The 27,946-nt window shown below is 43.0% G+C and overlaps 2 protein-coding genes across 5 annotated transcripts in view; one reads left to right on the forward strand and one right to left on the reverse strand.

Moving 5' to 3' along the window:
* LOC145514760 (DNA repair protein RAD51 homolog 2-like) overlaps positions 1-27,557 on the forward strand; it is a 44,540-nt gene extending 16,983 nt beyond the window's left edge. For 2 of the 3 annotated variants that reach the window (XM_081513494.1, XM_081513496.1), the window contains exon 5: positions 12,505-13,331. In XM_081513494.1, coding sequence (XP_081369620.1) covers positions 12,505-12,534 — 30 coding nt within the window. In that variant the 3' untranslated portion in view covers positions 12,535-13,331. Of the gene's footprint in view, positions 1-12,504; positions 13,332-26,063 lie in introns of those variants that run through there. The other variant, XM_081513493.1, reaches the window with a different exon arrangement.
* Positions 3,832-27,946, reverse strand: part of LOC145514751 (zinc finger FYVE domain-containing protein 26-like) — a 37,343-nt gene continuing 13,228 nt past the window's right edge. The window contains exons 10-24 of one of the 2 annotated variants that reach the window (XM_081513451.1): positions 26,922-27,125; positions 25,077-25,688; positions 24,463-24,549; positions 21,295-21,363; positions 20,553-20,704; positions 18,473-18,674; positions 17,363-17,626; positions 15,055-15,174; positions 14,796-14,960; positions 13,419-13,637; positions 12,696-12,798; positions 11,470-12,215; positions 9,703-9,899; positions 4,860-4,964; positions 3,832-4,014 (exon numbers count right to left, since the gene is read on the reverse strand). In XM_081513451.1, coding sequence (XP_081369577.1) covers positions 3,922-4,014; positions 4,860-4,964; positions 9,703-9,899; positions 11,470-12,215; positions 12,696-12,798; positions 13,419-13,637; positions 14,796-14,960; positions 15,055-15,174; positions 17,363-17,626; positions 18,473-18,674; positions 20,553-20,704; positions 21,295-21,363; positions 24,463-24,549; positions 25,077-25,688; positions 26,922-27,125 — 3,338 coding nt within the window. In that variant the 3' untranslated portion in view covers positions 3,832-3,921. Of the gene's footprint in view, positions 4,694-4,859; positions 4,965-9,702; positions 9,900-11,469; positions 12,216-12,695; positions 12,799-13,418; positions 13,638-14,795; positions 14,961-15,054; positions 15,175-17,362; positions 17,627-18,472; positions 18,675-20,552; positions 20,705-21,294; positions 21,364-24,462; positions 24,550-25,076; positions 25,689-26,921; positions 27,126-27,946 lie in introns of both variants that reach the window. The other variant, XM_081513452.1, reaches the window with a different exon arrangement.

Genomic DNA, 27,946 nt, shown 5'->3' on the forward strand with positions numbered 1-27,946 from the left:
TTCCAGATGTCCAAACTGGGTTTGGAAAGTAAGAGGAACCAGAGGTCAAACTGCCAACATTCGCTGGATTATAGAGAAAGCTAGGGAATTCCAGAAAAACATCTACCTCTGTTTCATTGACTACACCAAAGCCTTTGTCTGTGTGGATTGTAAACTGTGGAAAGCTCTTAAAGAGATGGGATTACCAGACCATCTTACCGGTCTCCTGAGAAGCCTCTATGAAGGTCAAGAAGCAACAGTTAGAACCCTGTATGGAACAACTGATTGGTACAAGATTAAGAAAGGAGTACGACAGGGCTGTCTGCTGTCACCCTTTTTGTTTAATCTATACGGTGAGTACATCATGAGAAATGCCAGGCTGGATGAGTTACAAGTTGGAATCAAGAAAAGCAGGAGAAGCATCAACAACCTCAGATATGTGGTTGATACCACCCTAATGGCAGAAAGTGAAGAGAAACTAAAGAGCCTCTTGATGAGGGTGAAGTAACAGAGTGAAAAAGTCAGCTTAAAACTAAATATTAAAAAAACTAAGATCATGGCATCTGACCTCATTATTTCATGGCAAATAGAGGGGGAAAAGGTAGAAGTAGTGACAAATTTGCTCATCTTGGGTTCTAAAATCACTCTGGTGACTGTAGCCATGAAATCAGAAGATATTTGCTTCTTGGCAGGAAAGCTATGACAAACCTAGACAGTGTATTGAGAAGCAGAGACATTACTCTGCTGACAAAGATCCATATAGTTGTGGTCTTCCCAGTGGTCATGTACAGTTGTGAGAGCTGGACCGTAAAGAAGGCAGAGCACTGAAAAATTGATGCCTTTGAACTGTGGTGCTGGAGAAGACTCCTGAGAGTCCCTTGGACAGCAAGGAGATCAAACCAATCAATCTTAAGGGAAATCAACCCTCAATACTCGTTGGAAGGACTGATTCTGAAGCTGAAACTCTAGTATTTTGGTCATGTGATATAAACAGCTGACTCATTGGGAAAGTCCCTGATGCTGGGAAAGATGGAGGGCAGAAGAAGAGGATGTCAGAGGATGCGATGCTGGATGGCATCATGGATGCAATGAACATGAACTTGGGCAAACTTTGGGAGACAAAGTTTGTCCCTCTCTGTGAGAGGCAGAGAGGCCTGGTGTGCTACAGTCCATGGGGTCGCAAAGAGTCGGACATGACTGGGCGACTGAACACAACATTAATGTTATTCCATGGTATGATTATAACACATTTTATTTATCCAACTGTTAGTTGATGTTCACTTGGATTGTTTATAGTTTTTTCTATCAGGAATATGAGATGTTTTTGTGTGGATATCGGATTTTATTTCACTTGGGTAGATTCCTAGGAGTGGAATGGCTAGATCATATGCTAGGTGTATGTTTAATTTTTTTAAGAAACTGCCAAATTTGCTTTCTGGAGTGGCTGTGTCATTTTATATTCTCACCTGCAATGCATGATAGTTTATTTCTCTATATCCTCACCAACACTTAATATTGTTTATCATTTTAATTTTAACTATTCTAGTGAGTGTTGGTGGTATTCATTGTGGTTTTAATTTGTGTTTTCCCAGTGACTGATGACATTGAACACCTATTCATGTACTTATAACTGTTTGTATGTTTTTTTAGAAATGAAATATCTGTTCCAATCTTTGCTTATTTTTAAATTGGTTGTTTTCTTGTTACTGAGTTGTGAGTTCTTTGTATACTCTGGATATAAGTCTTTTATCAGATACATAATGTGCAGTCCAATCTATGGCTTCTCTCCTCATTTTCTTAATGGCAGCTTGTGAAGTTTTAAATTTTGTAGTCTAGTCTATTGGTTTTTTCCTTCATACTTGGTGTCAACTCTGATTTTTTTTTGTCTGGCCAGGGACACAAAGATTTTTGCTATATCTTTTTCTAGAGTTTTATATTTAGGTTTTGCATACAGTCTGTGGTCTATTTTGAGTTATTTATCTGTGATCTATTTTGAGCTAGTTGATAGAATGAGTTGTGGAATATCTTCTCTTTTTTATGTTCTATAATAGTTTGTACATTGTTTCTTGAAAATTTGATAGAAGTTTCCTGAAAAAGTGTCTGATCTTAGTATTTTCCTTGTGGGAAAATTAAAACAATGAAATAAATTCCTTTAATGATTAAAGAACTATTCAGGTTTTTTATTTCTAAGTAGTTTTAGTGAATGATATTTTTTTAGAAATTTGCCCATTTTCTTTCAGTTTTAAAATTTATTGTCATAAAGTTTTTCATTGTATTCTCATCTTTAAATCTGATTTTAATGTGTTTCTACCCCCCTCCCTGTTTTCATTCCTACTGTTACTTCTTTGTCTTCTCTTTCCCTTCCTTTTAAAAAGACCTGGTCAAATGTTTGAGTATTTTTCAGTCTTTTCAAAGAGCTATGCTTTTTGTTTTGGTTCTTTGTTGGTTTTCTATCTTTTCTCTGTCTTCTACTTCAATGATTTCTGTTGTTTTCTTATCTCCCTCTATCTAATTGTATTTTTCTGGGATTCTTCTCCCCCTCCCTCCAACTTCTTAAATTACACATTTAATTCATAATTTTCAGTTTTTCTTCTTTTTACTCTGAGCTGTTGCATTCTTTTTTTTTCGGTGATGAAGTATTTTCATTTGTTTTTAGTTCTCATAGTACTTAAAAATTTTCATTATGATTATTTCTTTCACTCATGATATTTTTGGAATTTTTGGATATCTAAATTATTTAATTAAATTTTCTTTCTCGTTTTAATTAGATTCCTAGCTTATTTGTGTTTTAGTCAAAGAATTTTGTGTGATACTGATTCTTGGAATTTTTCTGAGACTTGTTTTAAGGATTAACATGTGATTAACTTGTAAGTGTCCCAAGTGTGCATGAGAAGAGTGATTATTCTCTAACGATTGAGTGTTCTGCTTATGACAATTAAGCTAAGCTTGGAATTTGGGTTGTGCAACTCTTTGTTATCTTTGCTGATTTTTTTCTTCAACCCGACCTAATACTAATCCAGAGAAGCCTGTTAAAATAGTCCATTATATCGTTAACAAATTTACTTGTAGTTCTGTTATTTTGAATATTTTGAGCCTATTTGATTATGTTTAAATCAACAGAATTGTTGTATATTCCTTGAGAACTGACATGTACTATGGTTCTTCTATGTAAGTACTTCTCACTGTACAGTTTTACTGTTTGTGTGATTAGTTAATGTATGTCTTCTTCACTGGCGAATAAATTCTGAGTAGGCAGGAACTGTCTTTTTCTTCTTATTTTTACATCTACAATATTAGCACATGTGGTGGTGGTGGTTTAGTTGTTAAGTCATGTCCAAGTCTTGCAACCCCATCGATTGTAGCCTGCCAGGCTCCTCTGTCCATGAGATTTCCCAGGCAAGAATACTGGAGTGAGTTGCCATTTCCCTCTCCAGTTAGCATATGTAGAAGGTACATAGTAAATATTAACTGAAAGAATGAATTTGTTTTCATTTATTTATTTTTAAGCGCTTCTTTACTCTACTGTTTTGGTTCCTGCTGCCTCTCCTCCACTCTCAGACTCTTTGGTCTTGGAATAAGCCAAACTTCAGAAACTTTTAATGTTACTGCTCTTCCACAGTACGGTATTTATTTTCATTTGTATGCCGTTTGTTTTTTTCAAATTATCAAAATAGTACATTTAAGAAATATGATTTTTCTACCTAATTGATTTCTTTATTAATAAACATCAGCGATTATTTTAGGAGTTTTTTTCTCGTATGTTTTCACGTCATTCCTCTCTGATTCTATATCTACAGACGTATAGAACTGTGTTAAACTGCTGTTTAACAAACCATTCCAAAACTTAGTGGCTAAACGCATCAATAAATGTTTATTATCTCACACAGTTTCTGAGTTAGGAATTCAGGGGCAGCTTAGCTGGCTGTTTTCAGCTCTGGTCTCTCAGGAGATTACAATCAAGATGTTGGCTGAGGCTGCCGTTGTCTGAAAGCTTGCCTGGAGGTGGGGAAGATGCCTCCACAGCAGCTCCCTGACCTATGGAACCGTGAGATAATAAACAGGGTTGTTTTAAAGCTGCTAGTTTGTGGTCAATTGTTACACAGCAATAGAGAGCTCATGCAGATCTCAGAGGAGATGTCTACCTAGTTGTGTTGCTCGTTCTTTGTTTCTGGGGAAAAGTTCGAACCTAGCATCCCTGATATCAGGCAGAGGTTAGATCTGGTGAAGATAAGAAGTAAGGCATCTAGTTGAATAAACTTCGACCAGGCCTAGGGATGACTTGAGGGAGGAAGAATAAATCTGGAAACATTCTGCTGTCACTTTTATAGCTGCTCTTTCCTGACTCTGACTTCAAAACACCCTAATTTATTTATCATCAGTCCAACAAACACATGGAAAGGTAGTTAAGGTCATCAGTAATCATGGCAACATAAATTAAAACAATGATAAGATACCATCTTATTGGCAAAAAGTAAAAAGCTGGACAACGCAAAAATTGCCAAGAAGATGGAGCAATGGGACTGTGAGTAGGAGAATAACTGGGCCAGAAAAATGTGGTAATATCTTAGTAAAGGTGAAGATGCTCCTGCCTCATGATGCAGCAGTTCCATGCTGGGTATGTATTCTGTACCTACTGTGAACAGTGTAGGAAATCTCAGTATGAAAACAAGGGTGATAGTTCAAAAGCGTTAACTGTCTTCTTCTTTACACTTCTCTGAATGTTGGTAAGTTTCACATGCATAAAAAAGAGAAAAAAGAGTGTTATATAATTATAGAAAAAAATGTGAACCTTGACATATGGAAAGGAGTCTATCTAACTGGCTAAGGAGGGGCAAACCTAGAAAGAGGACGAAGGAGAATAGTACCCAGAAAAATGGTACCTTGGCTTCTAGAATCAGGTTCATGACAGTCGATGGGTCCTCAGCACAACAGTTTCTCAGGGCCTGCCAGTCACACCACATGGGGGTAGACTGCAAACCTAGAATCTAAGGAAAGACAAGAAAAGCTATCAAACCACACTATAGTTTCTCTGTCCAGGAACAAGTCATTGGAGTTTCCAGGGATGGGCCATCCCCAGGTCTCTGCACCAAACTTGCCAGGAGAGAGAGGGAATGAGAACTAATGGGACAGGGTGTTTGGAGAGATGAGTGAACCAATCTGGCAAGTATAACCAGGGAGCCAAGGCTGAGTAGGGAGGCCACAATTGTAGGACAATTCTCAGAGGCTTCTGTCCTTTGCAGCTTGTTCAGTCTTCTGGGGTCACTTGTCCCTTGCTCCTTCATCTCAAAACTCTATCCAGGTTATTCTTCTGGCTTGAATGCTCTGTGGGATCACCCTTCATGCAGCATTTTAGCTAAGCATGAAAACTGCTGAGGAAGAGTGGAAAGAAAATCTTTTTCACTTGCCATTTTCACTTTCCCTGGTTGGGCTCTGGACTCTGGTTATCAGTACACTTGGAAAGATTAGCATATATGTAAACCTGTATGCAGGTCAGGAAGCAACAGTTAGAACTGGACATGGAACAACAGACTGGTTCCAAATAGGAAAAGGAGTATGTCAAGGCTGCATATTTGTCATCCTGCTTATTTAACTTATATGAAGAGTACATCATGAGAAACACTGGGCTGGAAGAAGCACAAGCTGGAATCAAGATTGCCGGGAGAAATATCAATAACCTCAGATATGCAGATGACAACACCCTTATGGCAGAAAGTGAAGAAGAACTAAAGAGCCTCTTGATGAAAGTGAAAGAGGAGAGTGAAAAAGTTGGCTTAAAGCTCAACATTCAGAAAACTAAGATCATGGCATCCGGTCCCATCACTTCATGGCAAATAGATGGGGAAACAGTAGAAATAGTATCAGACTTTATTTTGGGGGGCTCCAAAATCACTGCAGATGGTGATTGCAGCCATGAAATTAAAAGACGCTTACTCCTTGGAAGGAAGGTTATGGCCAACCTAGGTAGCATATTTAAAAGCAGAGACATTACTTTGCCAACAAAAGTCTGTCTAGTCAAGGCTATGGTTTTTCCAGTGGTCATGTATGGATGTGAGAGTTGGACGGTGAAGAAAGCTGAGCGCCGCAGAATTGATTCTTTTGAACTGTGGTGTTGGAGAAGACTCTTGTGAGTCCCTTGGACTGCAAGGAGATCCAATCAATCCATCCTAAAGGAGATCAGTCCTGGGTGTTCATTGGAAGCACTGATGTTGAAGCTGAAACTCCAATACTTTGGACACCTTATGCGAAGAGTTGACTCATTGGAAAAAACCCTAATGCTGGGTAGGATTGGGGGCAGGAGGAGAAGGGGACGACAGAGGATGAGATGGTTGGATGGCATCACTGACTCAATGGACATGGGTTTGGGTAGACTCCGGGAGTTGGTGATGGACAGGGAGGCCTGGTGTGCAGCGATTCATGGGGTTGCAAAGAGTCGGACACGACTGAGCGACTGAACTGAACTGATACTTGTTATGTAGCTGTATCAGGTAAATCTATCTCCCTAAGTCTCTTGATCTTGAATATAACACATAGATCACAAGAACCTTTCACTTGAAAGGTTGAACTGAAAGTGAAATTTTCACTTTCAGTTATCCCTTTTAAACTGGCTATTGTTATAGTGAAGAGTTCTCATAAAACATGATCCACTGAAGGAGGAAATGGCAAACCTCGAGGAAATTTTTGCCTCGAGAACCCCATGAACAGTATGAAAAGGCAAAAAGATATGACACTAGAAGATGAGTCTCCCAGATCAGAAGGTATGCAATATGCTACAAGGGAATAGTAGAGGGCAATTACTAACAGATTCAGAAAGAATGAAGTGGCTGGGCCAAAATGGAAGTGATGCTCAATTGTGGATGTGTCTGGTGATGAAAGTAAAGTCCAATGCTGTATACAGCAATACTGCACAGGAACCTGAAATGTTAGGTCCTGAATCAAGGTAAATTGGACATGATCAAGCAGGAGATGGCATGAGTGAACACTGACATCTTAGGAATCAGCCAACTAAAATGGATGGGAATGGGTGAATCTAATTCAGATGACCATTATATCTACTACTGTGGGCAACAATTTCTTACAAGAAATGGAGTAGCCCTCATAGTCAACAAAAGAATCCGAAATGCAGTACTTGGGTGCAGTTTCAAAAACGACAGAATGATCTCTGTTCGTTTCCAAGGCAAACCACTCAATATCAGAGTAATCCAAGTCTAAGCCCCAACCGCTAATGCCGAAGAAGCTGAAGTTGACCAGCTCTATGAAGACCTATAAGACCTTCTACAACTAACACCAAAAAAAGGTGTCCTTTTCATCATAGTGGATTGGAATGCAAGAGTAGGAAGGCAAGAGATACCTGGAGGAACAGGTAAGTTTGGCCTTGGAGTACAAAATGAACCTGGACAGAGGCTAACAGAGCTTTGCAAGAGAACACATAGGTCTTAGTAAACACCCTTTCCCAACAACCCAAGCAAGAGATGACTCTACACATGGACATCACCAAATGGTCAATATCAAAATCAGATTATGTTCTTCGCAGCTGAAGATGGAGAAACTCTATACAGTCAGCAAAAACAAGACCAGGAGCTGACTATGGCTCAGATCATGAGCTCCTTATTGCAAAATTCATGCTTAAATTGAAGAAAGTAGGGAAAACCACTAGGTCATTCAGGTATGACCTAAATCAAATCCCTTACGATTATATAGTGGAGGTGACAAATAGATTCAAGGGATTAGATCTGTTAGATGGAGTGCCTGAAGAACTATGGACAGAGGTTTGTAACACTGTACAGGAGATGGTGACCAAAACCATCCCCAAGAAAAAGAAGTGCAAGAAGGCAAAATTCTTAAAGAGATGGGAATACCAGACCACCTTACCTGTTTCCTAAGAAACTTGTATGTGGGTCAAGAAGCAACAGTTAGAATTGGACATGAAACAACAGACTGGTTCAAAATTGGAAAAGGAGTATGACAAGATATGCAGAGTACATCGTGTAAAATGCTGAGCTGGATGAATCACAAGCTGGAATCAAGATTGCTGGGAGAAATATCAACAACCTCAGATATGCAGATGATACCACTCTAAATGGCAGAAAGTGAAAGGGAACTAAAAAGTCTCTTGATGAAGATGAAAGAGGAGAGTGAAAAAGCTGACTTAAAATTCAACATTCAAAAAACGAAGATTATAGCATCCAGTCCCATCACTTGACGGCAAATAGAACGGAAAAAAATGTAAGCAGTGACAGAGTTTATCTTCCTGGTCTCCAAAATCACTATGGACAGTGACTGCAGCCATGAAATTAAAAGACGCTTGCTCCTTGGAAGAAAAGCCATGACAAACCTAGACAGTGTATTAAAAAGCAGAGACATCACTGCCGACAAAGGTCTGTCTAGTCAAAGCTATGGTTTTTCCAGTAGTCAGGTATAGAAGTGAGAATTGGACCATAAGGGAGGCTGGGTGCCACCGAATTGATGTTTCTGAATTGTGGTACTGGAGAAGATTCCTGAAGTCTATTGAACTGCAAGGAGATAAAATCAGTCAATCCTAAAGGAAATTAACCCTGAATATTTCTTGGAAGGACTGACACTGAAGCTCCAATACTTTGGCCACCTGATGTAAAGAGCCGACTCATTAGAAAAGACCCTGATGGAGTGAAAGATTGAAGGCAAAAAAGAGAAGGGGGTGGCAGAGGGTGAGATGGTTAGATAGCATCACTGACTCAATGGACATGAATTTGAGCAAACTCCCCTAAAGGACAGGGGAGCCTGGTGTGCTGTAGTCCATGGGGTCACACAGAGTCAGACACGACTAGGCGACTGAACAACAGCAACACTGAAATATAACTGAAGCTCAAAATAATCTTTAAAGAAGACAGAGATTAAATTCTATAAAAACTCTTGACCACCACTAACAAAAAGACACCATATACATAAAATGTACACAAAGCTCAAATATAGAGGTATTCCTTGGGGATACTGCAGGTTTAGTTCCAGACCACGGCAAAGTGAATATTATAATAAAGTGAGTCACACGAAAGCAGTCACACTGCTTCCCAGTGCAAATAAAGTTATGTTTACACTATACTGTAGTCTACAAATTGTGCACTGTCTGAAAAATGCACATGCCTTAATTAAATATTTTATTGCTAAACAATGCTATTTTTTAGCATCTGAGCCTTCATCCAGGTGTAATCTTTTTGCAACAGCAACATCAGAGTTCACTGATCACAGACCACCATGACAAATATAATAAAAATGAAAAAGCTTGAAATACGGTGAGAATTCTCAAACTGTGACACAGAGACATGAAGAGAGTAAATGCTATTGGACAAATGATGCCAAGAGAGACTCAACGCAGGGTTGTCACAGACCTTCAATTGTAAAAAATGTAGTATCTGCAAAGTGCAAAAAAGCAAAGGGCAGCAAAGAAAAGAAAGGTATGCCTACACATAAAAAAAGATGCTTTTCAGACTGTAGAGCATCATTCCAGTGTTACTGTTGTTATGATTTTTAATCCACATCTGACACATATATATTTAAAATCACAGGAGTCAATAAAATAGGAACCATATAAGGGACTCTATTGATATTCATCTAAGAACAGAAGCTAGATACAGAGAAATAGCCAGGCCTAGATTTTGTTTCTTAAAATCCACCATCACATGAGAACAGGCTGGAGCTGGTAACAGGGTGAGAGGCCTATTTCCTTTCCCTTGATGCCAGGTCCTATACCTTCTGATACACCTGCAGCTCCGTGAGCTTTCTCTGTAGCTCACACTCCAGCCCATCTTGGATAGCTGTGTCTGAAAGGCAGTAGGCCAGGATCTCCAGGCACCACTCCAGGGGCCACCGGTCCACAAACTGCAGTGTTAGCCGACTTCTCAGACATGCATCCTTCACAGCAAACAGGTACTGCCAACCTTCTTTGTCTACAAGACAAAAAGATGTTCAGTAAGCCTGGCACAGGAGCTCAAGAGTCCAGGTTACTCCTTAAGAGAAGGGCTGTGTTCAACTTCACAAAACAGGAGTTGGGAGGATCCTGAAGATACATCTGACCCGAATTAGTTTTTACACTTGGAACAATTCTATGATGAGGACAGATGCTATATCTTGTTTCTTGTTATGCAAATGAAATCAAAGTCATGGGACTTTTTGAAGAGAGAGGTGGAGAAAAGAAGAGGAGAAAGGAAGGAAAAAAGGGAGAAAGAATGAAAAGAGAGAAGACAGAAGAACAGATGAGGCGCTCCATGGTTTGGCAAGCTGCATACACAGCACTGTTTCAGACTCAACTTGTCAGCAGAACTTTCGGTTTTCCCTGTAATTTCCATGCTGTGTCCTATATTATGACTTGAAAGTTACTGCAGGCAAACTAGGTTTTTTTTTTTTTTACACTGTTGTTTTTACTTAGCAGCTCTCTCTCTCACACTCCCACATCACAGAGCTGAAACACAGACTCCAAGCCATTAAGACCTCGGAGCTGGTCAGTGGATTTCTCCACCTTCTCAAGGAAGGATTTTCTCCTTTCCATAGAGAAGCCAAGGCCCCCACCACAGTCGGCCTGGCTCTTGCTCCCCCTAGTGGAGGGCTGAAGGTCACCACTCTCACCTCTGGGTACATCAGTCTCCTGGGGAGCTTTTACAGTAGGAGTTGACTAACGGGCCCCTGTATGTGTGTGTGTTTTAAATGATTTAAAAAAATCATTTGTTTATTTACTCTTGAGTGCACTAGGTCTTTGTCACTGCCCAGGTTTTCTCTAGTTGCAGTGAGCAGGGGCAACTTTCTAGTTGTGGTGTGCAGGCATCTCATTGTGCTGGGCTCTAGAGCACAGGTTGTGGTTGTGGCTTCTCATTGTGGGGGGCTCTAGAGCACGGTGACCACCTCAATAGCTGTGGTCCCACGGGTTCTGTTGGGCTCTGCCAGCAGGTGGGATCTTCCTGGATTAGGGATCGAACCAGTGCCTCCTGCATTGGCAAGTGAGTTTTTTACCACCAGGGAAGACCCTTAGGGTCTGTTTTTATAAAGATTTATTAGAAGACAGCCAGGCTCACTTGTTTATGGTTTATGGCTGTCTTCATGCTGTAATGAGAGATCCGAGTGGTTGCCACCAAGCTTATAGAGCCTACAAAGCCCTTCACAGAAAAACTATCCTGACTGCTCTTTTAAAGCAAACACTTGCCTGAACCTTATCAGGGGCTTCTGGAAATGGGGCTCAGATATCTGTAGTCTATAACATTTGACAACGATTCTGATATGCAGGGTTGAGAATACTGGTTATGAGTGCCTGTCCTAAATTTGATGGGCTTGGGTTCTAAGCTCTGCTCCACCACTGACTATCCTGGGCAGTTCCCACACTCTGGGTCTGGCTCGCCTCTCAGTATCATCAGACCACGGTGGCACCTTTGTCTAGAGTTCCTGTGAGGATCAGACGCGATGATCCACTCGGTGAACTCTCAGTGTTATTACCACTGCTGAAGGAGGGAGACACAGCTTTCCGCTCACCACAAGCTGCCGCACAGCTCAAGACCGCATCCTGGATGCTGCTCAAGTCATCCACATCTCGTCCGTACACATTAGTGAGCTGAAGGGCCCGGCGCCAATCTCTAGCCACCAGGGCTTCCTCGAAGGCTTCGGTGAGCACGTCCAGGGCAGCGGGAGAATGGAGTCCCAGGAGGACGGTAGAGAGACTGGCCCGGCCACAGAGACTCGCGGCCAGACTCTGCCCCTGCTCAGAGGACCCTCGGAGGGGTTCCCAGGCAGCCAGGAGGGAGGCCTCCAGCAGAGGGAACTGTTCCAGGAGGCGCTCACACTCGCGGGCTACCTGCTCGGCCGTCAGAGGCACTTCCCTGCGGCCACGAAGCTCCTTCCATGACAAGCTGGACTTGGTGACCTTTGACCCCCGGGAAGCCCCCAGACAGGCCACAGTAGCCAGCAGCTTCGAGCGGGACTTCAGAAAGGCCAAGGCGGAGGAGGTGAGGGCTGGGGGTAATGAATCCCTCGGGGAGGAAGGGGGCTTTCTCTCCAGTGCGGAGTTCTCAGTTGACTTCGGGGAGCTCAGCGAGGAAAGTGGGATGTCATCTAGGCAGTGGGAGGCGTGCAGCTGGGCCAGAGTGCCCAGGTGGATCAGAAGGGCCGATGTCTGCTGGCTCTGCCGGGAGGAGCAGAGGGTGAGGGGCTCGCAGCAGCAGTTGACAATGACCTGCGGCACGCTCAGGCTCAGACCCTCTCGGGCCAGGAGGGCTGCCAGCCTGGAGGGAGAGATAAAATGACTTAGTACATACAGCATTTTTCATATGTATAATAAAGTTTAGGGTAAACTTCCCAATGTGGACTGCCAAAAATGTCAAAAAAGCAGATCGTCATTCTAGTGGACATGGACAAATTGCTTTCCTACAGGGGCTGTGAGAATGCTTGTTTTCCTACAGCCTAGCCAACTAATTGTGTTATCAACGTTTTGGATTTTTGCCTACTCTTAACTAGCGTTATCCCTTAATTTTATTTATTTGTTTTTAATCTGATTTTAACCCCTTTATTTAGATGTGGATAGGAAGAAACAAGGCATGCTGAATTTTAATGAAGCCTGCAGAAGAGTAACTGCAAATTAATGGAAAAGTCGAAGAAATCCCCCCTTCCTGTACTGAACTCAAACATAGTCCCACTGAGCCCTTGGTTTCCTTGATGAAACAGTTAGGAAGGCCCATGATTGACTCCCACGGGGTGGCTCCTACCTGTCTGGGGGTACTTGTCGCTCAAGCAGGAGGTGTGACACCAGTTGGGAAGAGCTTTGTTGCAGGAGAACAAAGGGGTTTCCTACCTTGACCTCCACGTGATCTGCAAAAGTAAAGAAAGTGATCTTTGCATCACTGACTGCAACATTCAGAGCCCTATTTTCCAGAATCAACAACAAAAAAAGTAGTGTCAAAACTACATGGCAAGTCCTTTCATTGTTATTTTTCTAGGTAAAAGGTATTCTGGACATGATGCTGATCACAGGTTTATGTATGCCTTACCACTGTTCTAGAGAATTCCAACCACAGACACACTTCAGTGAACAGGTCTAGCCATAAATAGCAATTTCTGCTCCTTTCCATGCGACTGAAGTGCAGGTAATACTTGCTCTGTGGACTCGAGTAAACGTCTGGCATTTTAAACAGAGACTCAATGCCTCTTCTCAGTTCTCACATCCACAGTAGATCAAAGATCTGAGAGAGTATTTTTGAGTCATTAATGCCGTCAAAATGTACTGAATACTCTCATGTGCTGTACTACTGTATGAGGCATCGGGGAGATAAAGGTGAGTAAAACGCAGAGGTAAATAAGAGAGGACCTAATGAATCTAGTGTCCTTGGCTATTGCTGCACCTAGAACCTCTTCATTGTGTATCTTCTTCTTCCTTGCCCTAGACACTTGCGGGCCGGTTCTGACTGTATTTCCTTTTTCCTGCTACTTACCTGGCTCAGAGCTCAGGCTCCGAAGGAGAACAGCAGCCAGGGTGCTGCAGTACCTGAAGAAGGTGCCCATGTAGTCAGTCTGCTTGCCGCCTGCTGCCGTCTGCTTGCCCAGGTTCTTCTGGAGGAGCTGAGCCTGGATATACACAGGGTGGGCCTCAGCCTCGGGAGCTTTCTGGGCCACCTGCTCCACCAGGGAAGAGAGTGGGGTACTCCTGGGCTCTGGGAAGAATTATGGAAGAAGAAGGCATGCAGTCTTGAGTCTGTGCATTCGGCTTTGGGTCAATTTCCAACACAATATGGGTACTGAGCCTCTGTTCAGTTCTGCATGGGGCATCCTATACTTGGGAATTATACTTACAAGGCAGCTATAAAATCCTAAGTTTATAAAATATAAATACAAATATATACTGCATGGGGCATCCTACAGCTTGAGTATTACACTTATAAGGCAGCTACACAATCCCAAGGGCTTCCCTGATAGCTCAGTTGGTAAAGAATCTGCCTGCAATGCAGGAGACACAGGTTCAATTTCTGGGTTGGGAAGATCTGCTGAAGAAGGGATAGGCTACCCACTCCAGTATTCTTGGGCTTCCCTGGTGGCTCAGCTGGTAAAGAATCCGCCTGCAATGTGGGAGACCTGGGTTCGATTGCTGGGTTGGGAAGATCCCCTGGAGAAGGGAAAGGCTAGCCACTCCAGTATTCTGGCCTGGAGAATTCCATGGACTGTATAGTCCCGGGTGTTGCAAAGAGCAGGACACAATTGAGCAACTTTCACTTTACAATCCCAAGTTGGTTCCCTGTGCATGTCATTCTCAGCTTGGAAGAGTTCTGAATCTGGAGAAATCAGGGCGAAGAGTTCCATTTTCACCCCAGTGTCTCTGGGGTGGAACTCCTCTGTGAAATGCACAGCACTCTTTTGGGGACGGTTTGGTCAATGTTTATGGAGTGACTTCTGGGTACATCTTTCATTAGAAATGAGAGACATGTACCAGCTAATGGTGCGCTAAGCGTCCCTTCACTTAGGAGGTGGGGAAACAGGTAGAATTAATTACAAGACCAGTCCTGGTTAACTAGAGGGCTGGTAGGGCCCAATTCTGGGCTTCCTGCTAATGCAGGAGACTTGGGTTCAATCCCTGGGTCAGGAAGATCCCCTGGAGGAGGGCATGGCAACCCACTCTTGAGAATGTCATGGACAGAGGAGCCTGGCAGGCTACAGTCTATATGGTCACAAAGAGTCAGACACGACTGAAGCATCTCAGCACACACATACAAGGGTCCACTTCTGAGTCCTAATCCTCCACTCCAACGTGCTCCTTCACACTCTGCTGTGTCCTCCCCCAGTTCAACCTCAACTGCTCCCTTGCAGAAGGGCAGTACCTGGCAGCTCTAGTGCTTCTCTCAGCGACTGCAGGATCTGCTCCAGCTGCTGAGAGAGGGTGGTGTGGCTGGCTACACAGTCCTCGGTGAGGCTGGGCCAACACATCTGAAGCAGCTCGGCAATGCTGCACCGTGGGAGACCTCCTCCTTTATCCTCGCCACTCTCTATGGAGAGCAAATGAGAAAGAAAAAGTCAGGTCTGATGCTGACCCAAAGTTCTGAGTCCAGGAAATTAAAAAAAGGTAGCTAAGCAGCTCACCTGATTTGATTTGCCCGGCTGACACAAGTGGGTAATTGAGAATCTTACTGATCTGCTGAAGAACGCCTGGAAAACCTCGAATGCCATCAGCATTGACGAATACGTGGTCTAGCCGGCGACCTGGAAATGGATGAATCAAGAGGGAATGAAGAAAAAACATAAGGTACTTTCAGAGATGGAAAGTCCTGTATTGTAAAGTTTTATCTCCTTCAGTATTAAGGGGGAGGTAGGTGCTGTGCTGGTTGAACAGACCAGTAACCTGGAGTATTCCATGCCCGTGGTTCCAGGGCTATCTGTGGCAAGATGCCTCAGCTGTCCACAGCAGCAGACCCAGAAGCTCTGGTATTCTTGGGGAATTGCTGTCCCAAGCCAACCAGGCACTTCTTGTGGATTTGTGTTGGTACCTTCCTCAGCTGAGAACTTGAGCTGGGATCCTGTCTTCTCTAATTGTTTTAAATGGTATCCTGATACCCTGACTAGACTATAAAGAACTTTATGCAGAGATTATTCCTTATACCTCTCTTGTACCCCATAAACTTCAGATAATTTGGAAATGCAGTAGGTACTAAATTGATTTCTGATTGGCATGAAACCAGTTGGCCTGAACATTATACAATCTCCACTCATTTTAGAATATAAGTACTAGATAAGGGGGAAGTAAACTGTTCAGTAAAAACAGCATTGGGAATGCTACAGTACACTTTCTTAGAAGGACTATGTCAGCATTAAAGGACTTCAAGCCAACAGCTCAGAAGTGATTTGGGAGGGTGTGCATAAAAGAGTTAACACAGAAGGCCTGAGACTGCTATCCTCAGAAAGGCTTGTTGGCAAGGTTGGTCCTTGGCTGGCGTCTCCGAACTTGACTGGTAGATGGTTTTCTACACTGATAAAATTTTCCCTAAATGATGGAAGTGACTGTTGTGCCTTAATTGTTTGTATGGTGTGGTTTATGCTGAACACCGGCCTTCCTTCTGAGAGTCTGGAAGTTTGGTACATATTGGGCAGAGGGTGCCTTTGTCAACAGCCCCCCAGTAAAAACCTTGGGCACTGGGTCACTGATGAGCTTCTGGTAGACAACATTTCACATTTGTTGTCACGACTTACTGCTGGAGTTCAGTATGTCCCGTGTGACTTTGGTGGGAGAGAATTCCTGGAAGCTTATGTCTGGTTTCCTTCAGACTTTATCCCATGAGCCTTTTCCCTTTGCTAATTTTGTTTTGTGTCCTTTTGATGATATAATTTATAGCCATGAGTATGACTGTATGCTGAGTCCTGTGAGTTCTCCCAGCAAATCACTGAACCCAGGGAAGGCTATTCGTATCACACCTGTTCACCATTCCTCCCTCTGTATTACTCAGAGAGAATATGTTCATTTCTCTCTGCCTCGTCAGTCCTTCCAGTGTTGGGTGTGTGTATCAAGGATGGGTGGGGAGTGGAACTTTGCCTAATTCTTTCTTCACATTCCCCTACCTTCATTCCTTCAAGAATTCCATAGACACATTCTGGGATATTAACCTCAAGGCACAATCCTCCCCTTAACTGTGATCCACTAAAATTTTCCCTTATACCTGGTGTACAAGTTTGAGACCCAGGTTTAAAGTTAAGTGGGATTCACTCTGGAGGAGGTATGCAGTTTAGGGGCACAAATTCCATTTGTACCATTTTTGGAAGGCAGCTATATTCACCGCTGTATCACCAATGCCATTCAAACTAATTTTGAATGTATATCTCTTTCTTGAGTTTATAAACCAGAAGAAAACTTCCCCAAATGACTGTAGACTGTTAAGTCTGTTAAGAAGATGATATTCTTAGGCTTTCCTGGTGGCTCAGTGGTAAAGAATCCACCTGCCAATGCAGGAGACACGTGTTCGATCCCTGATCTGGGAAGATTCCACGTGCCACAGAGCAAATAAGCCCTCATGCCACAACTATTGAGCCTGTGCTCTAGAGCCGGGGGGCTACAACTATGGAATCCCTCGCGCCCTAGAGCCCATGCTCTGCAACAAGAGAAGCCACTGCAGTGAGAAGTCCAAGCACTGCACCTAGAGAGAAGCCTGGCTCTCTGCAACCAGAGAAACAGCAAAGACCCAGCACAGCCAAAAATAAAATAAATTAAAAAAAAAAAAAAAAGGTGAGACTCTATTCAGCAGACTATTCACCAGATTGGACATGAAGAAATAAAAAAAAACAACCCTTTCTCCTTGTCCCTCCTTCCCCAGTAACTTTCTTCCTGTACAATTATCAAGCATCTCAGAACCCTGTCTCCTTCTCTGAGAATAAAGGGATCATGTGAAAGAAGCATACTCACCCTGACTCTCAAGGCTGTTATTAAGGCGCCGTTCAGCTGTTTCCAAGAGCTGCTTGCCGGTTTTCCAGAGCTGGCACTGTGAGCAAGCCAGGTCAAACGCAGCCATGGCGGGCGGGCTGAGGTCTTCCAGAACCTCTTTCAGGGGAGCAGTGAGCTCTACCGGGCTACTGCTTATCCAAAAGTCCTCCTGGAGCGTGGGGATGGAGTCTCCAGAGGTGCTGAGCAGCTTGTCGGTCACATCAGAGATGGAATAAAATACCATCCCTGGCCACCAAGAGGTGGGGGTAAAAGGCAAGAGGTTAAAATGATGCTCACTACCACTTTTATTTTGAGAAGTAGTTATAAGGTCGGGAAGAGTGAGGTTTCTTCCAGGTGGGGCCTAAAAGTAGGCTGAGGAAGAATGCGATAGGTCTGTGTGTGCTCATCTGAAAAGATCTCTAAAATATATTGCTAAAAAACCAAAGCAGAAAATAGTACTTGTTATAAGAGCATGTTCATATTAAAAACAAAAAGCATATGCATATATTCTTTTGAATTTGTTAAGAAAATTTCTGGGAGCATATAGAAAGGGCAGTGTGTGATGGTAACTTGATATATAGAGCCTAGACCAGCAAAAGATGTAAAAACATGGGACAAGATTCCACTTTCAAGAAATAATGAAAGGAGGAGCTCTTTCTGCAGTACAGCCAAGGGTGGGCCTGGAGACCTGAGCACCCCGGGCCACAGATGTTAGACAAAACTTCTTCACTTTTTAGGGACGTAAATAATCCCTGAATAACTATATGGGAAGAAAATACAGTAATCAATTCCCAAAGCTCAAGATAATGCCATCAAAACCCATGGAGGAAACTGCATTCACACTCCTCAGTATAAGTCACGTAGGACAGGCTTAATGGAACAGTTCGAGTGGCAGGTAAGTGACCACTGTGGTCAGCAAAGTGGGTTGCAGCTAGAAAATGACTTGGAGGGTATCAGGACTGCTGTTCTTCAAGGCAAGCGTCCTGCCCTGGGTTTCTGTTCATCTTCATGGTGAGCCTCTGGTTTGGGTGGTTTCTCCCCCAAACCCTCCTCCCACAACTCCCCTACCACCCGACAAGAGGGAAGCCGGACCTGCGGCAGCAGCGCTGCCAATGGCCTGCAGGGTGGAGCGGCCACTGCCTGTTCTTCGGATGGTGCTGCTACCCCCGTCTGAGTTCTGGTTTTCGATTTTATGTTCTACTCGGGCCAGCTCCTGGATCACCTCCTGGTAGCGCTCCATGAACATCAGCTCCCCAGAACTGTGTGAAGACTTCAGGTTGAAGGTGAACACCACCTGTCACAGGAAAGGAAGGAGTGTGGCTTTGGGTGGGCCTGCTGGAGTGGGGAGAGTCTACAGATCTGAAATCTTGCCAGTCATCAGCCTCTGGCCCTGAGACAGTTGCTTTGTGGGGCTGAAAGAGTGTTAGATATGCAGAGAGTAGATCAAATGTAGAAATAACTCATGAAAGTCAGCAAGAGAGTCACCAAAACCCCAGCAGAATATAGGCAAATGATGTGGACAGTTTCAAAGAGAAAATACATGTGGCTAACACACAGATGAAAAAATGCCTTCCCTTCCAAGTAATCCAGGGAATTTAAAAATCATACTACTTTGCATCTATCATAAGGACAAAGTATAAAAATAAACCCTCAGGGGGTGGTGGTAGAATGAGCTGTCACAATCTTTTTTGAAAAGCAATTTGGCAATCTATGGAGCTTTAAAACTGTTTATATTCTTTGACTCAGTTGTTTTTATGAGAAACTTTCGTAAGGAAAAAATTCCAAAGTCTTAATGTGTAAAAGTGATAATCTTGACACTAGTTATTACAATGATTACAGGATTGAAAATAATGTTAAGTGTTGAGTTAACAGGTGAATGGTCAAATGCAGCTACATGATCAGATAAAGTCACTAAAATCAGTTACAGAGCAAATATTTAAAATGTAGAAAAGGCACTAAAATTTTAGATTCAAAGTGATCTTGGCTCTATATAAAGGTCACATATATTTCAGAAAAACATTGGCAAAATATATACTTTTATCTTTAGTATTGGTTGCTCTGGACAATAAGATTAAAAATAATTTTATTTTCTGGTTAAAACTTTTTGGCATTTTCTTATATGCAAAACTTGCTCTGTAACCAGGTTAAAAAACTTTTATTAAAAAAGAAAAAAAAAGAAAAACTCAAAGCCTCTGAAAAGGAAGTGAGGACTTTAGTGGTAAAGCATCGGGGACCTCACAACTGACTTCTTGGTTTGGGTGTCAGAAAGGCTAGTGAGAGTCCTATCCTCCTGAGAGCAACAGAATTGTCACTGTTATTAAAATACAAGATCTAAAATGTGTCGGAAGAAGTTAAACAAAAATTATCCCATCGCATGGCTGTTTCCATGTAAACTCATATGAAAGAAAAATTCTGACCTGTGTGTTAAGGGACCAGAATAGGCATCATAAGTACAACAAGAGGGTTTTAAAAATTAGAATAGTGGGTTTTTATGCTATTACATTTAAACAATAGCAGAGGATTCCTGTATTTCTCACAGCTTGCAAACAATCCTTTTAACATTCCAGGAGGTAGCACAAGCAGGTATTACATTTAACTCCAGTTTTCAGGTGAGGATATCAAAGCTCAGAGAGAGTAGCTCAGAGGGAGTACGGGTCTTTCTGGTTTTCACTCCCTGCAATTTCCCATACACACATGAACCTTCCAGTTTGCTAGTCCCCTCCACTTCCTGCATATTGAACTGGCATTCTATTTTTTGTTAAAAATGGTCTGCACAGTGATTTCTAACTATATAAAACCACATATATGTTCAGACAAGGACTACAAGCAAAGATATAAAAATCTTTCAATGCTTTGATTGCCACCCAATATTTTATCTTGCTAAAACACCATTTATGTTAAGAAAACAAATGATTCAACAGCTTAAATCTCTTCCTGGCTGGATCTTGAAATACACAGTGCTCAAGATGGGGTTCCATACATGCAAACTCCCTCCTGCTTCTTCTGCTGGACATGGGCCCTCAGACACACCCAAGTGGCTCTGGCTGCACACACATCTGCCTCTACCTGTGGCCCCGTGGGTCCTAGACGGTAAAAGGCTGCCTTAGCGCTCTTTACTGTGACAAGGTGAGGCCTAGGCTCCTAACATCTGTTGCACAAGAACCTGCCTCACCTGGTGGGCTTCTGCAAAGTTCCCCCGGAGGATGCAGGATGCCAGCAGTGACTCAGGTGGGGAGAACATCATGGGGATGAGTGAACTGTGAGGTTGGGACTGCAACCGGCCCTCCAGCTCATTCTTCCCAGACGCAGCACTCAGACTTCCCTCTGTTGGGATACAGGAACATGGGCGGCCACGGAAGGGATAGAAATTGAGGAAAAACGATTCTGTCACCAGCTGCCAAACTCCTATCCTTCTCAAAGTCCTCTAAAAGGTCTGTAAATAGATCTTGATTTTTCCTCAAATGAAGGGCACACCTATGCTATCATCTTTTTCTCTTCTTCTTAAATTTGAAGTACAGTTGAAGTATAGTTAATATTGCATTACTTTCAGGTGCACAGAAAGTGATTTGGTTACATGTACTCTTTTTAAAAATTCTTTTCCTTTACTGGTTATTATAAGATAATAAGTATAGTTCCCTGTGCTACCCAGTAAATCCTTGTCTATTTTATATACAGTAGTGTGTATCTGTTAATATGCTATCATCTTTAAATATAAGACTTATGTACCAACTACTTTCCTTGGGTATTTACCTCTGTTTCTCTCTACTGATGGGTAACTCAGCTGATAGGGAAATAGCCCCTTCACTGCTGAATGCAAGCAAGAACTGCTCAGTCCAAGGTTTCACACCTGGGTGTATGACAACTCTATCAGGGCAAAGTTACTGGAAGTTGGCAACTGGTGGGGACACCCATACCTGAAGTACTTGTGCTCAGTTCACTACTTGTATTTTCCAGGGATGGTTTGGAACCTTTGTCCCGGTCATCTAGAGGTATTAGGAAGAAACAGAGAATATCAGCCATCAATACCTTACAGTAAAGAAAGTGAGAAGTTAGCTTGAAAGCCGAGATCTGGGTAGAGTGAAAAGATAATGAGTAGTTACTACACCAGTGGCTCTTTCTACAGCAAAACACCAAGTTCCTATGGACCTATATATATATATATGTGTGTGTGTAAATATATATGGACCTATATATATATATATGTAAATATATATATAAATATATATATAAAATTCTTTTTTTTGCCCCAGTGGTGAGTCTTTATTCCTTTCAGCTGAGCTGTATTGCTCCCCTTGCAGGGAAGGGAATTTCCTCCTATCTCAGTCCAGCTGCTCCTTCTGAGCACTCTGAGAAATGGGATCCATCTTCTTAGTCTCATTCTGGAAGGCTCCAGGCTTCCTCAGCTGATGGCCCGCCTCCCCCCCAGCATGAAGATACACAACTCCAGGGAGGGGTGCCGGCCCTGGAAGAGGAGTAGGGTCAGGAGCTGGGGTGAGTGGAGCGACTCAGAGTCTGGGTGAAGGTGCTAGAGCAACAGCTGCAGGAGTGGGCCCAAGAAGTGAGAGCGAGGCTGGACCGCTCCCTGGGCACACTGATGGCCCCAGGGAGGGCTTAATATGACCCCAGTGCTCATTTGGGCAGTCGCTTATACCAGTGGTTTATAAGCTCTGGGTCTCAGAGCCCTAGGAGCTTTCAAATTACTTCTAGGGGTCACCAACTCTCATCTGCCCACTAAGCACTGTCAACAGTCTGAAAAAAAATAAAAGCACAACTATTACAGCCAGGAAGCAGTAGGGTGCCAAAGAGAAGAGAGAAGTCGCTCAGTCGTGTCCAACTCTTTGCGATCCCATGAACTGTAGCCTACCAGGTTCCTCTGTCCATGAGATTTTCCAGGCAAGAGTACTGGAGTGGGCTGCCATATCCTTCTCCAGGGGATCTTCCTGACCCAGGGATCGAGCCCAGGTCTCCCGCATTGCAGACAGACGCTTTACCGTCTGAACCACCAGGGAAGCCTAGGGTACCAAAGAGGGTCACAAAATTTTCTGACATAGAAAAGGTGGTCCTCATACTTGAAAGAGTAGAGAACCAAAGTATAAGGCCAGGCAGGCTGAAGACCATGATATTGAAGGGCAAAGCCCTGGAGAAAAAGCATCTTCTTCTCAACACTTGCTTTCCTGAAGTGCTGGGGCTTTCAAGGGAGGCTTGCTATTCCTTGTTGTGATCAATATGTAATTCGAGGGTAATGTCTGGCCACATAAGGCAGCCTCCTTGGCTTACTATGGGGAAGGAACAGACAGCTGCAGGAAAGAGAAAATGAACTGTGTATCCGGAGCTGGATCAGTCAGGTGGATGCAAAATATGCCTTTTGACTCCAATTAACTGAGTCACTTAAGGGGCTCAGCCTTTTAAGTTTTCCATGTTTCTCTCTCCGTATCCTCCAGCCCGGCCAGGATGCTTGTATCTCTCATTGCCACTTATCTAAAGCCGACTCATTCTTCTATGTTTGGTTCAATAGTCAGTTCTTTCATAAAACCTGTTTCTTTGCCTTTTCAGGCTATGCTGACCTTCCCTTCCAAGAGATCTATTCTGTTTTCAGGCCATGCCTCTGGGCAGTTTAAGTTTTTCATGTGTACTGCCTATGCAGGTAAATTATAAATTCTTCAAAGGCAAAGTCCTGGTTTATGCCTCATTCACCTCCCTCAAAATACCCAGTATTTTTTAGGGCACAGGAAACTATTTATGAATTCCCTGTTAATTATTTAAAAACTAACAAAATCATAATGGAATATGACTATCCAAAATTTAATACTTCTGTATAATGCTCAATAGACAAAATGGAGCAAAGCTTGTAGCACATAATGGCAGAATATTTTCCTTCAGGTATAAAGAGCTTCTAACAATTCTACAAGAAAGACAAACCCAATAGAAAATATGGACCTGAGACTGAAAATTATAAATGGCCAATAGATGTATGAAAAGACATACAATCTCAAACTAAAAATAAGTATTAAATTGATGACACACTATTAGTATATTAATCAAAGATTAAAAAAAGTCTGATACTACTCATTGCTTTTTTTTGATACTGCTCATTTTTGATGAGTGTATATGCAAACAGGCATTCACATATAGATGATGGGAATGTAAATTGGCCTGCCTTTTTGGGGGGCAATTTGTTACATCTATATTCTGTACCCACATATACTTTGACTTTCTGTTAAACTGCTATCTATATTATAGATATACACACACAAGGATGCACAGACATACATACTAGGTTGTTTACTGTAGCACTGTTTATAGGAGCAAAAAACTGAAACAATTTAAATGCCCACAAAAGGGTACATAGGACAATGGACTCCTAAGCAGCCTTTAAAATTAGTGAAGTGAGTTCTCAATAGAGAGTATGATACATTTACATATGTAAGAGGATATAAGTGAAAAAAGGAAGTTGCAGTTCTCTATATATAGTAACAATGCATCTATATATCTTCCCAGGTGGTGCTAGTGGTAAAGAACCTGCCTGCCAATGTAGGAGATGCAAGAGATACAAGTTTGATCCCTGGGTTGGGAAGATCCCCTGGAGGAGGGCATGGCAACCCAGTCGAGTATTCTTTCCTGGAGAATCCCATGGACAGAGGAGACTGGAGGGCTGTGGTCCATAGGATTACACAGGTGGACACAACTGCAGCAATTTTAGGCACATATATCTAAAATGATATATATGCTTACATTGCATAGAGAATTTCTGGAAGAAAACTATAAGCAAGGGTTATTTTAGGGGAGTGGGATTAGGATAATCTTAGACCACTTTTGTTTGTACTTTATCTGGAATTGCTCTAAGATACTTTGTCTTTGGGTAGTCCAGTGGCTAGTGCAGGGGGCCCAGGCTGGATCCCTCGTCAGGGAACTAGATCCCACATGCCACCCCTAAGACCTAGCATAGTCAAATAAATTAATAACAATTTAGAAAAAAAGATACTTTAAGAATTGCTTGACTGCTTTAAGAATATTAGACAAGCAGCAATACACCACCTGCCTAGTGCGTGGGATGGAGGCAGGGGGAGAGCTCTTCAGATTACCTGCCCGGCTCCTTCTTGTCCGACGACCCCGGCGGAGACTGGGGTGCCGAGTGGTGATGGGTCGGTATCTTCGGGAGGGTTGTTCCTCTGAAACAGCAAACCCAGTGGGTCATATGGGAGGGTGACCAATTTTTTTTTCTAATTGATGTATCACTGCTGCTGTACAGTATTATATGTTACAGGTGTACAATATTATATAAGTTACAGGTTATATATAACATATAATGTAATATTGTATGTTAGTATTGCACAATATAGTGATTCACAGTTTTTAAAGGTTATATTCCATTTATAGTTATAAATGTTGGCCCTATTCCCTGTGTTGTACAATATATCCTTGTAGCTTATTTTATACCTAGCTGTTTGTACCTCTCACTCCCCTACTCCTATACTGCCCCTCCTCCCTTCGAGGGTGACTAGTTTTGAGTTGGTCCACCTCCTGGGGTAATAACAGGGAAGATCTGAACTGGACTGTAAGCCATGGAACAGTCCTCGAGTTCTGACAGGGGTGGCTCTGGTGATGTGCCTGGAGCTAGTTGGCTCTATGCACTCCTAGCTCTCTCCCATATTCCCGAGATTTTTCTCCCTCCTCCCTTTCTGTTATCTCCTCTCACCTGAGCCCTGGATGCTGGTCACCACCTTGTACCTCCATTGGGCCTCCGAGAGAAACTTGGAGAACTGGTGTAGGCGACCCTGCAGTCCATCTCTGCTGCCTGAGCCGCTCTGGCCTTCCAGCAGCTTTGGCTTCTCAGGAGGGCCGTGGCTGCTCAGCTCATCCAGCTGCTCCTGGAGCAGCCTGAGGAAGGCCCCTATCGAAAATTCATCAGCCAGGAACCCACTGACACCGCTCGTAAAGTGCTTTAGGTCCAAAAAGCTGTGCCCGTGACGCTCCCGGGAACTGTCTTTTGGCTCTGGCTTTGGACAGCTTGGAACTGTGTAGGCCAGGCTCCTGGTGGTGCCCAGGGCACCCTGTTCTGACCTCCTCTCAGGCTGTGCTATGTGCTGAGGGCTCTCTGATGGGGACCTCAAACCCAGCGGGCCCTTCCCCTCAACATCATCATCCTCAGCGTAGTCCTCGGGCAGGTGAGGCTCTGGGTGAAGATCGGCAGAGGTGATGAAGAGCAATGAGAAGATGTTTTCTAGAAGTTCCAGGCGCAGAGAGTCAGGAATACTGCACAGATACTGTTGACACCTGGCCAGGTACGTTGAGAAGAGATCTGAAGCACCTGAAGCAGTGTGGGTAAGAGAAGAAGCCAGAGAAGGAGAAGGAAAGAGAAAAAATGCAAACATTAGAAACAGCACTTGCCAGACTCAAACACTCCCCCAACTTTAACTCTTTTCTTTCTTTGTAAAGACTCAGGGAACCGTGGTTACAGTCAGAAAAATGAGACTGCTGAGCCATGTCTTCAAGATTTGTAGAAAGATTTTGTTCCCTTAACTAAAAATGCAGCTGACTGAGCACTCATAATTTTGTTTCTGCTTTTTGAAATTACATTATTCCTCATCTTGGAGAAGCTCTCCATATTTCAGTTCCTACAATGAAGGCAGCCTGGAGACTCCTTATCCCTCATTCCCCATTTTCACTCACTGTTACACTACAGGTGACCACAGGCTACCCAGATCGCTTAAGACATACTCACTGGTCAAAAATAACCACGCTCAGAGATGAAGGTCTATTCCAAAGCTGCAAGGGAGAGATATCTGAACACTAGTCACGGAAGGCAAGGTAAGGAGTTGCAAGTTATTAAGAAAAATGGGAGGGAATAGGACAGAAGATTCTTTCAAACTGTAGGCTGTGACCCATGACACTGACTTAGCTGCATTTGAAAAAACGAAATAAAACAGAAAAATAATCTGGAGTGTGCTCTGTTTGGAAGGGTAAGCAATGTTTCTTAAAACTTATTTCAGTTTTGTTGTTGTTTAGTTGCTAAGTTGTGTCTCTTTGGTGATCCCCAAGGACTGTAGCCCACCAGGCTCCTGTCCGTGGGATTTCTTAGGCAAGAATACTGGAGTGGGTTGCCATTTCCTTCTCCAGGGGATCTTCCTGACTCAGGGATCGCACATGCATCTCCTGCATTGGCAGGCAGATTCTTTACCACTGAGCCACCAGGGCAGCCCTCTTTCAGTTTACGTCACATATGTACATACACATAAAAGCACAAATTATGTACCTACGTACAAACTGGAGTGATGTGAAATACTACCTACTGTGGATTGAGTTAAAAAAAAAGCATTTGGAAAACATTGTATTAGGAGATCAGACTCTGAGAAGTTATACAAATCACTTGCTTTCTCCCTGTCCCTTTGATTCATGGAGGCTGATAAATGGAAGAAATTAATCATGGGCATAATAAAAGGCCACCTTCCAATCCCGGTGGAAAAGTGTTCCCACGCAAAGAGCCTCCTGAGGCAGGTTGTGCCCAGCTTCTGCCGGGGAAGGGGTGAGGGCGGCGCTGTACCTGGGGAGGGGAGAGGATCGTTCACGGGCTCCACAACCGAGGCCAGGTCCTCAGAGGGACCGTCTTTGCACTGCTGGCACTGGGAGTGCTGGTGTGAGCTGACGCACAGGGCATAGATGGCGTACTTCATGGCACAGAAGCTCCGGTAGAGAGTCAGGTTCTGACTCCGGCTCTGGTGTGCGGGGACTGGGGCATCAGCTGAATCTGAATTGCAGAGAGAAACAGGCAGAACTTCAGGGCTGCTCTTTTTAGGCCAGGGCTGCACTCGGGGCGGAAGCACAGAGATACAGAGCTACTAGTCCCCTAAGTGTTCTCACCCTCTTTCTTTTCGGGCAGTGTGATGGGTGTCTCTTCTGGGTCTTGTTTCCTGCTCAACAACAATGTCCAGTTCCCCTGTTTCCTTTTCCCCCACCAACCTCTTCTCTACATGTCTGTTAACCCAGGTCTCCTGGCTATTTAATAAGTTTCCCCCTTGCATTTCTTAAAATACTTATTTTTCCTTTTTTAAAAAATTAACACTTAAACGTTTAGTCTGCTTTTAGAATGCCGCATTATCCAAGAGGAGGCTTAAAATGTGTTTAGATCCAGAAACAAGAAAGCAAAGGTAACCAAAACTAAAAAAAAAAAAAAAAAAAACCTGATATTTTTAGGAAAGCCCTGTAGCAGACATCATGGGAAAAAATACAAACTGTTGAGATTCCTTTACACTTGCTTAATAATTTATAATTTTTTATTAAAAATTTGTTTTGAACTTAGGAGGCAGGGTCCCATAATCTTTACAGAATCTCTAAACATCTTAATCTAGCCCAAATTATTTCCATAGAAGAAGTACAACCTGTTCAAAGAAATAAAGCAAAAAGAAGAAAAAAAATATCACCCACAATCCTACCAGCTAAACACAACCACTGTTACATTCTGGTTGAACCCCTTTCATACTTTTGTGTACAAGTGTATGTGTTTAAGTTGAATGTAACAATATTTTGTATACGATTCACTTTTTCTACTTCTTACAAATCCCTTAGAGC

Source organism: Giraffa tippelskirchi, chromosome 7 (assembly GCF_054371585.1).
Source record: "Giraffa tippelskirchi isolate mGirTip1 chromosome 7, T2T-mGirTip1v1.2.pri, whole genome shotgun sequence".
Classification (NCBI taxonomy): Eukaryota; Metazoa; Chordata; class Mammalia; order Artiodactyla; family Giraffidae; genus Giraffa; species Giraffa tippelskirchi.